Source organism: Mobula hypostoma, chromosome 7, assembly GCF_963921235.1.
Source record: "Mobula hypostoma chromosome 7, sMobHyp1.1, whole genome shotgun sequence".
Taxonomy (NCBI): Eukaryota; Metazoa; Chordata; class Chondrichthyes; order Myliobatiformes; family Myliobatidae; genus Mobula; species Mobula hypostoma.
The window spans coordinates 157,824,032-157,840,060 of NC_086103.1; the positions used below are offsets into that span (position 1 = coordinate 157,824,032).

Here is a 16,029-nt window from a genome sequence, read left to right on the forward strand (position 1 = left end):
TGCTTTAATTTCCAGCATCTGCAGAATTCCTGTTGTTTGAGGATAGATATGTTCCTGGGACTGGATGGGATATACTGCAGATAACTACAGAAAGTGAGGGAAGAGATTGCTGCGCCTTTGGCAATAATCTTTGCATCCCCACTGGCCCCAGGAGTATTGCCAGAAGATTATGGGTAGCAGATATTATTTCTTTGTTCAAGACTGGTAATAGGGATAATCCTAGAATTATAGATCAGTGAGGCTTGTGTCAGTATGGGCAATCTATTGTAGAGAATTCTTTCAGTCATGATTTATGAGCAGTTAGAGAAGCATTGGCTGATTCATCTTAGTCAATGTCGACTTGTAAGGGGCAGGTCGTGCCTCCTGAGCCTGACTGAAATTATTTAAGTAAGTTAAAAAACAAGTTGATGAAGAGTGAGCAGTATATAGATATTAGTAAGGCATTTGACAGGGTTTCCCATGATAGGCTCATACAGAAGGACAGGAGGCAGGAATTCAGGGAAACTTGGCTGCATGGGTTCAGAATTGACTTCTTCACCAAAGACAGACGGTGGTTGTGGTTTGAGTCTATTCTACCTGGATACCAGGGACAAGTGGTTTTCCACAGAGAGCTGTTCTGGGACTTCTGCTCTTTGTGATGTCTATAAATGACTTGGATGAGGAAGTGGAAGGGTGGGTTAGTAAGTTTGCAGATGACACGAAAATTAATGATGTTGTGGATAGTGTAGAAGGTGTCGTACGTTACAACAGGACATTGATAGCTTGCAGAGCCATGCTGAGAAGTGTCAGATGGAGTTGATGGGGTGGTTAAAACATAGAAAATAGGTGCAGGAGTAGGCCATTTGGCCCTTCGAGCCTGCACCGCCATTCAGTACAATCATGGCTGATCATCCAACTCAGAACCCTGTACCTGTCTTCTCTCCATACCCCCTGATCCCTTTAGCCACAAGGGCCTTATCTAACTCCCTCTTAAATATAGCCAATGAACTGGCCTCAACAGTTTGCTGTGGCAGAGAATTCCACAGATTCACCACTCTCTGTGTGAAGAAGTTTTTCCTCACCTCGGTCCTAAAAGGCTTCCCCTTTATCTTCAAACTGTGACCCCTCATTAAGAAGGCATATGGTGTGTTGGCCTTCATCAATTGGGGGGGGGGGTTGAATTCAAGGCCTCCAATGTACTGTTGCAGCTCTATGAAACTCTGGTTAGGCCACTCCTGCAGCATTGTATTCAATTCTGCTTGCCTTATTGTAGGAAAGATGTGGAAGCTTTAGAAAAGGTGGAGAGACTTAACAGGATGATGTCTGGATTAGTGAGTGTGTCTCATGAGAAAAGGTTGAGTGAACTATGGCTTTTCTCTTTGGAGTAAAGGTGGATGAGGGGTACCTGATATGACGAGAGGCATCAACAGAGTAGGCAGTCAGCACCTTTTACCCAGGGCGTAAATGGCTAATACAAGAGGGCATAATCTGGAGATGTTTGGAAGAAAGTGTATGTGGGATGTCAGAGGTAGGTTTTTTACACAAAGAGTGGTGGGTGATGGAACACACTGCCAGGGTGGTGGTGGAGGCTGATGTATTAGATACATTTAAGAGACTTTTAAGATAGGCACATGGATGAAGGAAAAAATGGAGGGCTATGCAAGTGCAAATATTGATTTAGAAGTATGTTAAAAGATGAGCATAAAATTCTGGGCCAAAGTAACTGTACTGTGCTATACTGTTCTGTGTAGTGCTGTACTGTGCTGATGAAGGGTCTTGACCCAAAACATTGACAGTTTTTTCCTCTCCATAGATACTGCATGACCTACTGAGCCCCTCCAGTATTTTTGTGTGTGTTTCACTGTTCTCTGTTCACTGAAGACCAATTTTCTGTCCGACCTATATTCCATATATTTCACTGAAGTAGACTCCTAATTGTCATATATTTTCCTAGTTTATTGGAGGATGGTACTTCTACGTACAAGCCTACAAGTCTCTTAAGCATAAATCTGCCAATATGGATGTGCTCATCGTTCTGGCTACTACTGTTGCATATCTGTACTCCTGTGTAATACTGATTGTGGCCATCGCTGAAAGGGCAGAACAGAGTCCAGTGACTTTCTTTGATACTCCACCAATGCTGTTTGTCTTCATTGCCTTGGGGAGATGGCTGGAGCATGTAGCAAAGGTAATTCTTCAATTGTATATTGCACTGGTTTTTATTTTCCATCTCTGAAAATGTCATTGAACTTAATATCTAATCCTAACTGAATTTTCATTCCTGTTTTCTCTGTGTTCCTTTTAAATTACTTATTCTTTCAGTTTTATGAATCTCAAGCTTCATATAGTCATATTGTTGCTAACATTTGGTCTTTTCATCAGGGTGTCAAAATGTTCTTATTCCTGGTCATATGAGCTTTCCAACATGGCAATTAAATTATGTGAACTTTCCTTTACAAACCTAATCACTGTTAAAATTTGCTAGGACAAATTGGTACAATGGAGCCCTTTACCAACCCAACAAAACACCTCTCTTATTTTATGTAGTATTAATACAGTTATTAAGCTGTATTAAAAACTTTGCTGACGGGAGTTCAGAAATCACATGATTTGGGTGTAAAATGATGGCAATGCAAGATTATCTACTGCAGTTATTTGGATAGATCTGATACACTGGATGAATGGATATCCAGCACGGGGGGATCCAATCACAAACAAGAGAAAATCTGCAGACACTGGAAATCCATGCAACACGCACAAAATGCTGGAGGAACTCAGCAGGCCAGGCAACATCTATGGAAAAGAGTGCAGTCGATATTCGGGTCAAAACCCTTCAGCAGGACTGCCGAAAGAATCCAACATGGGGGATTAACTTGGATGAAGTTTGCATACAAGACCATAAGACACAGGAAAAAAGTTAGGCCATTTGACCTATTAAGTCCGCTCCGCCATTTCATTATGGCTGATTTATTATCCCTCTCAACCCCATTCTCCTGCCTTCTCTCCATAACCTTTAATCCCCTTACCAGTCAAGAACCTATCAACCTCTGCTTCAAACGTACCCAATGACATGGCCTCTACAGCTGTCTGTGACAATGAATCCACAGATTCACCAGCCTCTGACTAAAGAAATTCCTCTCATCTCTGTTCTAAGGGGATGCCCTTCTATTCTGAAACTGTGCCCTCTGGTGCTAGACTTCCTCACTATAGGAAACATCCTCCCCTTGTCCATTCTATCGAGGCCTTTCAATATTCAATAGTTTTCAATAAAACCTGCTCTTATTCTTCCAAATACCTAGGAGACACTTCAACAAGAAATCAGGAGTGGAGTTGAGAATGAAATGGATGTAAGGGAGAATAATGGGGTGAGAGTTTCCTTAATAAAACATTTCAGATTTCTAACGGATTATTTTTTATTATAGAGTAAGACTTCAGAAGCTCTTGCCAAGCTGCTATCCCTTCAAGCTACGGAGGCAACAGTGATAACTCTGGGACCAGACAATTCAATACTGGGGTAAGAGAACATACTGAATTAAACCAGTTGTAATAGCCTCTTACAAATTTTTGGAACAAAACTTTCATTTAGATCACTGCCCCTATGTAATATGTTATAGTTCTATTTACATTGTTTTCCACTTTAATGCTCTCTGACGTGTACAGAAGATGATAACTTGCTCTTATGCTTCATCAGCTTCCAATTAGTAACTGCACGAGAACGGTGCATGTTGACCTGTTATGCAGATACCCCTATACCTATTAACCACAAGTCATGAAAGATTTAGTTTCACTACCTTCACCTGTAATATGGAATTGCCATAAATTAGGCTTGTTTCTTAAAGCCTTGAAGGTTAGGCAGACCACTGTTTTTTGACGAGCCTTGTCATTCTCCTGCTTGAGATCAAAACAATTGGATATTTACTGCGGTTGTGATGTTCAGTTGCAGTTCACTATTAACTTTGGATGGTGCATTGTGAAACATGACAGTTGATTTTTTTAAAAAAAGCATTAAAAACATTTTATTAACTGAAAGGACTTAGAGAGATATAGTGCCATGTGTTGGAAGTAAGAGAAAGAATTCAAATAACATTATTGTAGATGCCTCAAGCCATGTAGATTCAGTAACTACCTATTCAGAATCAAAATCAGACTCAGAATCAGGTTTACTATCACTGACATATGTTGTGAAATTTGTTATTTTGTGCAGAGAAATAGTGCGATACTCAAAAATTACTAGAAATTACAGTCAGAGTATATTGAAAAAATAAGTATTGACAAAAGAGAGCAAAAAGTGAGGTAGTATACACAGTCCATTCAGAAATTTGATGGCTGAGGGGGAGACACTGTTCCTAAAACATTGACTGCATGTCTTCAACCTTCTGTATCTCCTGTCTGATGGTAGCAATGAGAAGGATGTCCTTAATGGTGAGGGTCCTTAATAAGGGATGCCGCCTTACAGAGGCATTGGCTTTTGAAGATGCCCTCAGTGATGGGGAGGCTAGTGCCCATGATGGAACTGGTTGAGTCTACAACCCTCTGCCGGTTTTTTTGATCCTGTGCATTGGAGCCTCCATACCGGACGGTGATAAAACAAGTCAGAGTGCTCTCCACAGTACATCTGCAGAAATTCGCTAGAATCTATAGTGACATATCAAATCACCTCAAACTCCTAGTGGAATGGAAAAATACCCCAGCAGGGATGACAGTGGAACAGCAATGGCAAGTGTTTCTGGGAATAAAGCAGAAGGTGCAGGATCAGTTCATTCCAAAGAGGAAGAAAGATCCTAAGGGGAGTAAGGGGAGGCCGTGGCTGACAAGGGAAGTAATGGACAGTATAAAAATAAAAGAGAAGAAGTATAACATAGCAAAGAGGAGTGGGAAGCTGGAGGATTGGGAAACTTTTAAAGAGCAACAGAAGGTAACTAAAAAGGCAATACGCGGAGAAAAAATAAGGTACGAAGGTAAACTAGCCAAGAATATAAAGGAGGATAGTAAAAGCTTCTTTAGGTATGTGAAAAGGAAAAAAATAGTTAAGACCAGAATTGGGCCCTTGAAGACAGAAGCGGGTGAAATTATTATGGGGAACAAGGAAATGGCAGACGAGTTGAACAGGTACTTTGGATCTGCCTTCACTAGGGAAGACACAAACAATCTCCCAGATATAATAGTGGCCAAAGGACCTAGGGTAATGGATGAACTGAAGGAAATTTGTATTAGGCAGGAAATGGTGCTGGATAGGCTGTTGGGTCTGAAGGCTGATAAATCCCCAGGGCCTGATGGTCTGCATCCCAGGGTACTTAAGGAGGTGGCTCTAGAAATCGTGGACGCATTAGTAATCATTTTCCAATGTTCTCTAGATTCAGGATCAGTTCCTGTGGATTGGATGGTGGCTAATTTTGTCCCCCTCTTCAAGAAGGGAGGAAGAGAGAAAATAGGGAATTATAGACCGGTTAGCCTGATGTCGGCAGTGGGGAATATTCTGGAGTCAATTATAAAAGATGAAATTACGACACATCTGGATAGCAGTAACAGGATCGGTCTGAGTCAGCATGGACTTACGAAGGGGAAATCGTGCTTGACTAATCTTCTGGAATTTTTTGAGGATGTAACTATGAAAATGGACAATGGAGAGCCAGTGGATGTAGTGTACCTGGACTTTCAGAAAGCCTTTGATAAAGTCCCATATAGGAGATTAGTGAGCAAAATTAGGGCACATGGTATTGGGGGCAGCGTACTGACATGGATTGAAAATTGGCTGGCTGACAGAAAACAAAGAGTAGCGATTAACGGGTCCCTTTCAGAATGGCAGGCGGTGACCAGTGGGGTACCGCAGGGTTCAGTGCTGGGACTGCAGCTGTTTACAATATATATTAATGATTTAGATGAGGGAATTAAAAGTAACATTAGCAAATTTGCCGATGACACAAAGCTGGGTGGCAGTGTGAAATGTGAGGAGGATGTAATGAGAATGCGGGGTGACTTGGACAGGTTGGGTGAGTGGGCAGATGCATGGCAGATGCAGTTTAATGTGGATAAATGTGAGGTTATCCACTTTGGTGGTAAGAACGGGAAGGCAGATTATTATCTAAATGGAGTCAAGTTAGGAAAAGGGGAAGCACAACGAGATCTAGGTGTTCTTGTACATCAGTCACTGAAAGTAAGCACGCAAGTACAGCAGGCAGTGAAGAAAGCTAATGGCATGCAGGCCTTCATAACAAAGGGAATTGAGTATAAGAGCAAAGAGGTTCTTTTGCAGCTGTACAGGGCCCTGGTGAGACCACACCTGGAGTACTGTGTGCAGTTTTAGTCTCCAAATTTGAGGAAGGACATTCTTGCTATTGAGGGAGTGCAGCGTAGGTTCACAAGGTTAATTCCCAGGATGGCGGGACTGTCATATGTTGAAAGATTGGAGCGACTGGGCTTGTATACACTGGAATTTAGAAGGCTGAGAGGGGACCTTATTGAAACATATAAGATTATTAAGGGATTGGACACGCTGGAGGCAGGAAGCATGTTCCTGCTAATGGGTGATTCCAGAACCAGAGGCCACAGTTTAAGAATAAGGGGTAGGCCATTTAGAACGGAGTTGAGGAAAAACTTTTTCACCCAGAGAGTGGTGGATATATGGAATGCTCTGCCCCAGAAGGGTGTGGAGGCCAAGTCTCTGGATGCTTTCAAGAAAGAGATGGACAGAGCTCTTAAAGATAGCGGAATCAAAGGTTATGGGGATAAGGCAGGAACTGGATACTGATTGTGGTTGATCAGCCATGATCACAGCGAATGGCGGTGCTGGCTCGAAGGGCTGAATGGCATACTCCTGCACCTATTGTCTATTGTCTATTGAAATATAGCTTCTACTGTGCCTCCTTTGTAATTGATCAATATGTTGGGTCCAGGATAGATCTTCAGCGATGTGCTATATTGCGCTGTGGTCTGGGTGCAGATTGATGGGACTAGGCAGATTAATGGTTCGGCATGGACTAAATGGGCAGAAAGGCCTGATTCTGTGCTGTAGTGTTCTATGACTCCATGTTGGCATCCAGTTAATAAAATATGGAGAAAATATAATGATTTATGCATTGACTTTGATATTGGAAAGTGTAAAGGTCATAATAACCCTCAGTTATCATACCACCAGCTCCATTCAGTAGATTAAATATAAGGCAAATCATTACTTCTACCATATGTGTGGTAAATCAGAGAGGTTACTTCTCAGACATACACAGGCCAGAGTTAAAATGAGAATAAATGCCCATACACATCTGAACACCTCCCCATTGGAAACAGTTCATTTACTTGCTCCAAATAAATCTTAAAAGGTAACTGAACCTTATGCTAAAAATGAAGCTTAAGCAGATGAATAATGTTTCGAAGTTCATGTTGGACTTCTCCAATGTTCTTTGCTTAATTCCTGCTTTTAATGTGTTCACTCCTGGTTGCGTTCAGTTACATGGAAAATGCTAGCTATCTACTATCTCCTTTTATGTGGGCTTGGTCATTAAACATCAGTCGATTGTTTAAGTGCAGGATGCATCATAATTATACCCATTACTTAATAGTCTGTGCCTACTTAATGCAATTAATTTCACAGTTCAGTGTAATTAAAATAACATTGTCCTTTGTAATCTAATTGCTATGTGAAAATGTAATTTCTGCAACCACGTGAAGCATTGATCATCTACAACCTGTTGCAAAGCATTCGTTGCATGATTCTCTTGTCTCCTTACATACACTCAATGGCCACTTTATTAGGTCGACTCAGACCATGAGACCATGAGAGGCCTGCATCGGGCATTTTCATGCCTTACAAGGTGCAGATTGGAAGTCTGTGTGGGGCGCACAGACTAGAGCAATGTGTGATTAAGTGCCTTGCTCAAGGACACAAACACGCTGCCACAGCTGAGGCTCGAACTAGCGACCTTGAGGTAACTAGATGAACGCCTTAACCACTTGGCCACGTGCCCAACACGTACCTTTATTAGCTACTGGAGTGAAACCCGGAGTGGTCTTCTGCTGCTATAGCTCATCCACTTCAAGGTTCGACAAGGTTCACAATGTTCAATGGATTTTTTTTTGTTTTTCACACCATTCTCTGTAAACTCCAGAGACTGTTGTACGTGAAAATTCCAGGAGATCAGCAGTTTTTGAGATACTCAAACCACCCTGTCTGGCACCAACAATCATCCTACGGTCAAAGTCACTTAGATCACATTTCTTCCCCATTCTGATGTTTGGTCTGAACAACAACTGAACCTCTTTACCATGTCTGCATGCTTTTATGCATTGAGTTGCCACAACATGATTGGCTGATTAAATATTTAAATTAATGCACAGGTGTACATGTGTATCTAATAAAATAGCCACTGAGTATATAATCAAAAAAAATGGGTGAAATTATTCAAATCGTGCAGATGAAGCACCTGCTATTTTCATCAGTCATCATTTCCTGATCATTTGCTTTTCCTTCCAGTCTACTTTCTTGCTTAATTTTCACCTTTAATATTAACATTTTATACAATACAGTGAACTGCATTTAATTAAGATACTTCAGTGGAAGCTAATTCTATTCAATTGGAAGACAAGTACTAGCTTTACAGATGGAGTTGTTTCTCAGAATCAGAATCTGGTTCATTATCATTGACATATGTTGTGAAATTTGTTGTTCTGCTGCAGTGCAAAGCGTAAAAAATTACTGTAATTAAAAAAAAAGTGGAAGAGATGAATAACGAGATAGTGTTCATGAGTTCACACACTGTTCAGAAATCTGATGGCAGAGGGGAAGAAGCTGTTCCTAAAACACTGAGTCTTTGGGTTCCTGTACCTCCACCTCGATGGTAGTAATGTGAGAAGGGTATGTCCTAGATGGTGAAGGTGTTTAATGATGGATGCCATCTCCTTGGGGCATTTCCCTTGATGGCAGGGTGGGTTGTGCCATGATGGAGTCAGCTCAGTCTAAAACACTCTGCAGCCTTTTGTGATACTGTGCATAGATGCTGCCTGACTTGCTGAGTTCCTCCAGCATCTTGTGTGTGTTGCTCAAGACTTCAAGCATCTGCAGAATCTCTCATGTTTCAATAGTTGCTTCCTCTCCCAGCCAACAAGCCTCAACACAGCGGCCCCAGCTACATTTATGTGGCTACAAAGAGCAGGGCAAGTTATTTGTAACTCTACGCCAGATTCTTGAAACAAACACTCTGTTCTGAATTGTCATGGCAAGGGTACCTGGTGGACAGTAGATTTATTCTCCTTTGAAAAGGTGTAACATCCCCACTGACATGTTCAAATCTCTGGGCCATGTCTGCTGAAAATGGAAAATGGGATATCATTGAATTCCTTTATCAGGTGTATACAAAAATTCAGCTTAAACATCTCTCATCTCACCTGCATCCACCCAACCGCCCCCCCCCACTTGTGATTGGATCTGCAGATCCCACATTGTCTTCATCAGCCGCAGCATTGGAGTGGAAGCAAGAGACTGCCAATGATGAAGGAGACTGAGCTAGGGGAATCTTAGGCAGTCTCAGGAGAAGAAGAAATGATGGCACCACTTTCACCAGATCACTAAAAGTAGCATGCAATGGTCTCTCCTCCTGCTCATATCCGCATGTACGTGTTCATGCTATTTTACAACTAAAGTAATTAAAGTTAACTGGGTGGATTTACTTTTGGCGATGGTGCAATGAAAAGATGTTGCTTTGGCTCATGGGCCGGAAATGTAGTGTAAATAAGGAAGGCAGTTGTGATTGCCCTAAAATAATGCAGGTGAGCAACTAACAAATTAGCGAAAGCAAATGCTCTCTTCCTGATTTTCCAACATTAAGCATCTGACTTAACATAAGCGACTTAAGCAAGACTTAAAAAAAAGAGCAGATTCCTTCACATCATTTGTTCAGATGATGCTGTGATTGAACATATTTCACAACATGTCAGTAGTGATAAACCAGATTCTGATTCTGAAACAGCCATTTAGAAGAATCTACCCATTTTTATGCTTTGGTGCCTCTGTTTGCAGCTGTGGTATACAGGTAATTTTCTCCCATACCGAACTTCTCGATCCGTTCCCATAATCTATTATGTTGAGGCTGAACATGAGCAGGAACAGGAAAGGAAATGACACAAGTATCAGTGAAAAGGCTGTATTGACAGAGACCAGGGTGTCTACTAACATGATGTATATATCACACACCAGGCACCACTATGCTACATTAGAAATAACTTGCTTAATGAGGAGGAGTTTACATGTTATGGAAATGTATGGCTTGGCAATTCTGATAATGCAGCACTTCCTTATTACTACACTGCAGTAGCAGCCGAACTCTTTGTGCTTAAGTCTGCAGAAATGCACAATCTTCTCACAATTCCTCCTGCAAGTAACAAATAGTTATTATGCACATTTCCTTTACATTGTAATTAGACAGCACAGTAAGACCCAGGAGCAGAATTAAACTGTTTGGCCCATCGAGCCTGCTCTCAACCCACGTTCTCCTGCCTTCTCCCCGTAACCATTCCAAACACACATATGCTAGCAGCTAGAAAGACAAGGGCAGCAAAAGCATAGAAACAACACCAGCTGGAAGTTGCCCTCCAAGCTACATACTCTCCTCATGTGGAAATATATCCCCGTTTCTGGGCCAAAATGCTGCTACTCACTCCCTAACAGCATCAAGGGTACACCTACACCTCATGGTTCACGAAGGCAGCTTACCACCACCTTCTCACGAGCAATGATAGATAGGCAATTAAATGCTGGTTCATCCTGTGAATAAATACAACTATATTGGGCAATTTTAAAACTTGTCTAACACAAACCTATTCTGCCACTGTTGGGCTGATTAGGTTAAAAGCCTGGATTTTATACTTTTCCACAAATCATGCACTGAGACGCTTGTCTTCATTGTTGAGTCCAACTTCTTGACTGAATTCAATACACGGTTATTGTGCTTTTGGATTTTTCTTACTCCAAGAAACAAATTCTTATCCTTCATATTTGATATTAGAAACTAATCATGAGAGTCAAAGAAAAACTACAGAGAATATTTTTTTAAGGGGACATTAAACCATTTCTCAATGTATTCTCATGGAATTCAATAAACTTACGTGCCTCAGGTGCTGGAACCTAGATGGCATTTCTGAAATCAGCAGGTGATTAATGCTGCACAATGGGCTATATCAGCCATTTGTTCAAGTTCATAAGATCTTTGTTTTTATTAACAGACAAGGAGGATGACATGTATATCATTAATAGCAGCTTTCAGAACTTTTGTACTACACAAATATAAAATCTTTAACTTAGTTCCCCATTCTGGCTCCCTTTGTACCTCTTCTCACCTGCCTGCCTGTCACCTCCCTCCAGTGTCCCACCTCCTTTCCTTTCTCCGACGGTCCACTCACCTCTCCTATCAGATTCCTCCTTCTTCAATCTGTTATCTTTTCCACGTATCGTCTCCTAGTTTCTACTTAGTCATAGTCATAGTCATACTTTATTGATCCCTGGGGAAATTCGTTTTCGTTACAGTTGCACCATAGATAATAAATAGTAATAAAACCATAAATAGTTAAATAGTAATATGTAAATTATGCCAGGAAATAAGTCCAGGACCAGCCTATTGGCTCAAGGTGTCTGACCCTCTAAGGGAGGAGTTGTAAAGTTTGATGGCCACAGGCAGGAATGACTTCCTATGACGCTTTGTGTTGCATCTTGGTGGAATGAGTCTCTGGCTGAATGTACTCCTGTGCTCAACCAGTCCATTATGTAGTGGATGGGAGACATTGTCCAAGATGGCATGCAACTTGGACAGCATCCTCTTTTCAGACACCACCGTGAGAGAGTCCAGTTCCATCCCCACAACATCACTGGCCTTACGAATGAGTCTGTTGATTCTATTGGTGTCTGCTACCCTTAGCCTGCTGCCGCAGCACACAACAGCAAACATGATAGCACTGGCCACCACAGACTCGTAGAACATCTGTGGTGGCCAGTGCTATCATGTCCCTCTCTCCCAGCCATCTACTTTCCCTCTCACCTGACTTCACCAAACATCTTCTAGCTTGTTTCCCTTACCCCTTCCCCTCCACCTTCTTACTCTGGCTTCTTCTCCCTTCCTTTCCAGTCCTGATGAAGAGTCTTGGCCCAGAACATTGATTCTAATCCTCTCCGTAGTTGCTGCCTGACTTGCTGAGTTCCTTCAGTATTTCTCTTGTGTTTTGTCTTTGATTCTGTTTTTTTTTGGTTCAGCGAGGAGCAGGTAGCTGTGGAACTGGTCCAAAGAGGTGATGTTATAAAGGTTGTCCCTGGTGGCAAGTTTCCTGTGGATGGAAAAGTAGTGGAAGGTTCCTCAATGGCAGATGAATCTCTCATTACAGGTATGTTCTGATTCATATGCTGGATTTCTCCCCACGTCTTGCATTTAAAAATGTCAATTCATTGTCTCCCTGTAATGACATTTGATAAAGTAAAACAGGAAAAGGTGCTGTTCATCTGTATAGTGCCATCTTTATTCCCCCCATCCACTTGTTGTATATATGCTGAGAGGTCTGCATACAGCAACCCAAGGCAGAGAAGCACAATGAGTTTCACATCTCAACTCAGTGCATTGTTTTTGCTTAAATTCATCTAATCACTTGGCAACATAGAGCTTAATGGTTATTGACTGAAGTCAAATGTTTATTCCCAGAATACGTTTGGGTGCTTATCCTGCCTTCTTATGCCAATGAACAAAAACAGTAAGATTTGTCCAATCATAGGCCAACTCTCTGGTGCCATCTGTCACCACATCAGTATCAAGAACAGAAGAAAGTCTTCCGTTTTTGAGCTTTGATTTAAAAGAACATCTACTGGTGGTGCTAAACTCACGATGGTCTACTTGAATATGCAATTTTCTCCCTGTACCCTGTGGGTCAAAGGTCCCTTAAGCTTGATGATCTCTTCAGAAATTCATAGGAGCTTTGGATATCACTTTATCAGCAGAATAGGCATCTAAATATCACGATCTCTCTATTGATGCAGTTGGTGTTTGGAAACCCAGGAGGACAAATTAGGCAAGGCATTTTGCAGTTTTTACCCTCTTACAACATAGGAGGAGGCCACTGGGTTCATCAATTCTATGCCTTATCTCAGAGCAATCCCATCAAGACATTTCTTTCATTTAATTCCCTGCAGCCTATTTTCTCTCATATACTCTCCACCACTACTTACTCTAGAAATAATATTACATTAACTGATTTACCTACCAAGTACATCTTTTGGATTGGGGACGTGAGGGTGGAAATGGACTTTTGGTCGCAGGGACAAAATCCAATCTTCACATGGGCTGCACCCAAGATTAGGATTGAACCTGGGCCACTGGAACTGTTGGCAGCTCTAACCTTTGCACCTCTGTGTTATTGTACTGTACCTAATTGATTAAAGATTTAACAGCAAATTGGCAGGTTTTGCTTGAATTGTGTTCTGATATGCAAGGAGAAACGGAGGCAATTTATGGGCAGGAGGAACAGATTGAAATCCTTTTTCATTCAGGCCTTCCAAAAGGTTTGCACTGACTTTTGTTTGTTGCAGGAAGATATAATGAGGGCAAAATATGTTGGATCTTATTTTATTTCCACAAGTGCTCAAATTTGTGTGAGATAAACTAAGAATTGTTATCTGGAGAAGTAATCGATTAAAGAGATGTATCTGAAGATTGATATTTCTGTCAGTGGTGGTCAGCTGTGTTGTAAGCATTTCTAGTTACTTCAGGTGGACACCAGCCACAACCAGAAAATGATGCTGATTTCACTTCACTATGACCTATGTGAAAGCAGTTTTGTACAAAGTTGCACCAATTTTTTTGGTGCAGGACTTCTAAGAAGTCAAAAATCTGCAGGACCCAAAATAACAAGCAATATACTTGCATTTTTCTCAAATGTAATAACATTTGCCACTAACCTATGTCCTGAATAAGAATCAAAGTCTTCCTTTGATTCTTAGACTGTTGGTACCTGCCTGATTGTTACCGTTTCATTATTCTGCAGTCATTTTCAAGAGTGGAGATTTAGTTGTAATAATGAAACATCACTAGTTATTCACATATTCTGAATCATGTTACACAATAACTGCAGTATTCACGTTTCATATGAACTTTACTCCATCATCATTATTATAATCTTTGTCGTAATCATTTAGATATGTATTTTATGTTTCAATAGGTACACTTAATGTCAGGGAAATGTATACAATATACATCCTGAAATTCTTTTTCTTCACAAACATCCACAAAAACAGAGGAGTGCCCCAAAGAATGAATGACAGTTAAATGTTAGAACCCCAAAGCTCCGCCCTCAGCTCCTCCCTCCCATGCATAAGCAGCAACAAAGCAATGGCTCCCCCCCACCATCAAAAAAGCATCAGCGCCCTCCCACCAAGTACTCAAGCGTGCAGCAAAGCATCAATAAAGACACAGACTTGCAGTACCCCAAAGACTACTCATTCACCTGGTAATTCGACATACCACAGGCTCTCTCTCTCCCTAATAAGGGAAAAAGGCATGTCCCGTTTCACAGTGAGAGGGGAGACATAACAAAACAACTCGCTGACTCATGGTGTTAAAGGACTGCTGCGTCACTTTTTCCGAGCTCTGTGCTCTGGGCACACAGCCAGCAACAAGCCTGCTGCTTCTGATCTTCCTTGTTCTCCCGCGACGCATCAGTTGTTGGCAGTGGTGGCACCGCCCTTGAATCAGCCCGCCTCCAGAGCCATGAAAATCCAGCACCCTGAAGATGCGTTAGTCTTCTAGGCCACGTCCTTGACTTATCGAGAAACGGATGGTCTTGAGGCCCCGAGAGCGAAGAACTGAAGTCAGAGTGTAACTCCAGGTCAGGATCTTCAAAAGAATCTTGAAAAGGAAAAAAGGAGATATCAAAAATAGAAATAAAGCTGTTTCCGAAGATGCAAGCAAAGGAATCGCTGTTTAGCGCCATCATCACTCAGCTCCGCCTCTTCATATCTCCATCTTAATTTTTCCACTTGGTTCTCCCTATTTGTATACCAATACAAAGCAGATAAGTATACTTCCATATTTCCTTACAACATAGAAAGTGGCCATTTCAACCCATCGAGTCTCTGCTAGCTCACAAAGCATTCCCATTCCTCACTAATTTTTCCTGTAACACACCCGCTCCTCCTTCATCATCATAATGTGCTGTGCCATATGACGTGGACGACCATGATCTTCCGTCTGTTGATCATGACTGCTCTTGGCAAATTTTTCTACAGAAGTGGTTTGCCATTGCCGCCTTCTGGGCAGTGTCTTTACAAGATGTGTGTCCCCAGCCATTATCAATATGCTTCAGAGATTGTCTGCCTGGCGTCAGTGGTCGCATAACCAGGACTTGTGATATACGACCATCCACCACCTGCTCCCATAGCTTCTTGGGACCCTAATTGGGGGGCTAAGCGGATGCTGCTCTTTGCCCAAGGGTGACCTGCAGGCTAACAGAGGGAAGGAGCACTTTACACCGCCTTTGGTAGAGCCATATCTCCACCCTGCCATCCTGCCCTCTCCATACTCTCATCAGTTCACCGCAGACTCTGCTGCTCACCGACACCCGGTGGGCAATTTATAATGGTCAATGTATGCTCAGACAGTGGGTGTGGGAGAAGACCCGTCCACCTGGAGGAAACCCACATGCTCACGGGAAGCATATACAAACTTTATACAGAAAGCACTGCAGGTTGGGTTTGACTCTGGGTTGCTGAAGTCAAGAGGAGGCAGCTTTGCTAGCAGTACTAATCTAAACACAAGAGTAAAAGAAAATAGGATTTAAACAGGACACCAGGCCCCAGAAAGGCTCAATATGGCCATGGCTGATCTGTGCTGGACTCAACTCTTCTGTGCTAAAACTCTCAGTGACTCAATCTCCATCTTAAATACGTCATATGATCTGCTGCAGACGAACAGAATGAGTTACAAGCCCAATATACTGCATTCCTACTTTTACAATGTCAAAAATAAATGTTTAAATAAGGAAAAAATGTTCAACTAAAGATTGCTGGGCAATTAGTTTTCATATTTGAGA

General features: G+C 41.8%; 1 protein-coding gene across 5 annotated transcripts in view; it reads left to right on the forward strand.

Moving 5' to 3' along the window:
• LOC134349697 (copper-transporting ATPase 2-like) overlaps positions 1-16,029 on the forward strand; it is a 142,582-nt gene that overhangs the window by 70,970 nt on the left and 55,583 nt on the right. For all 5 annotated transcript variants that reach the window (XM_063054410.1, XM_063054411.1, XM_063054407.1 and 2 more), the window contains exons 8-10: positions 1,934-2,167; positions 3,402-3,493; positions 12,212-12,339. In XM_063054410.1, coding sequence (XP_062910480.1) covers positions 1,934-2,167; positions 3,402-3,493; positions 12,212-12,339 — 454 coding nt within the window. The remainder of the gene's footprint in view (positions 1-1,933; positions 2,168-3,401; positions 3,494-12,211; positions 12,340-16,029) is intronic.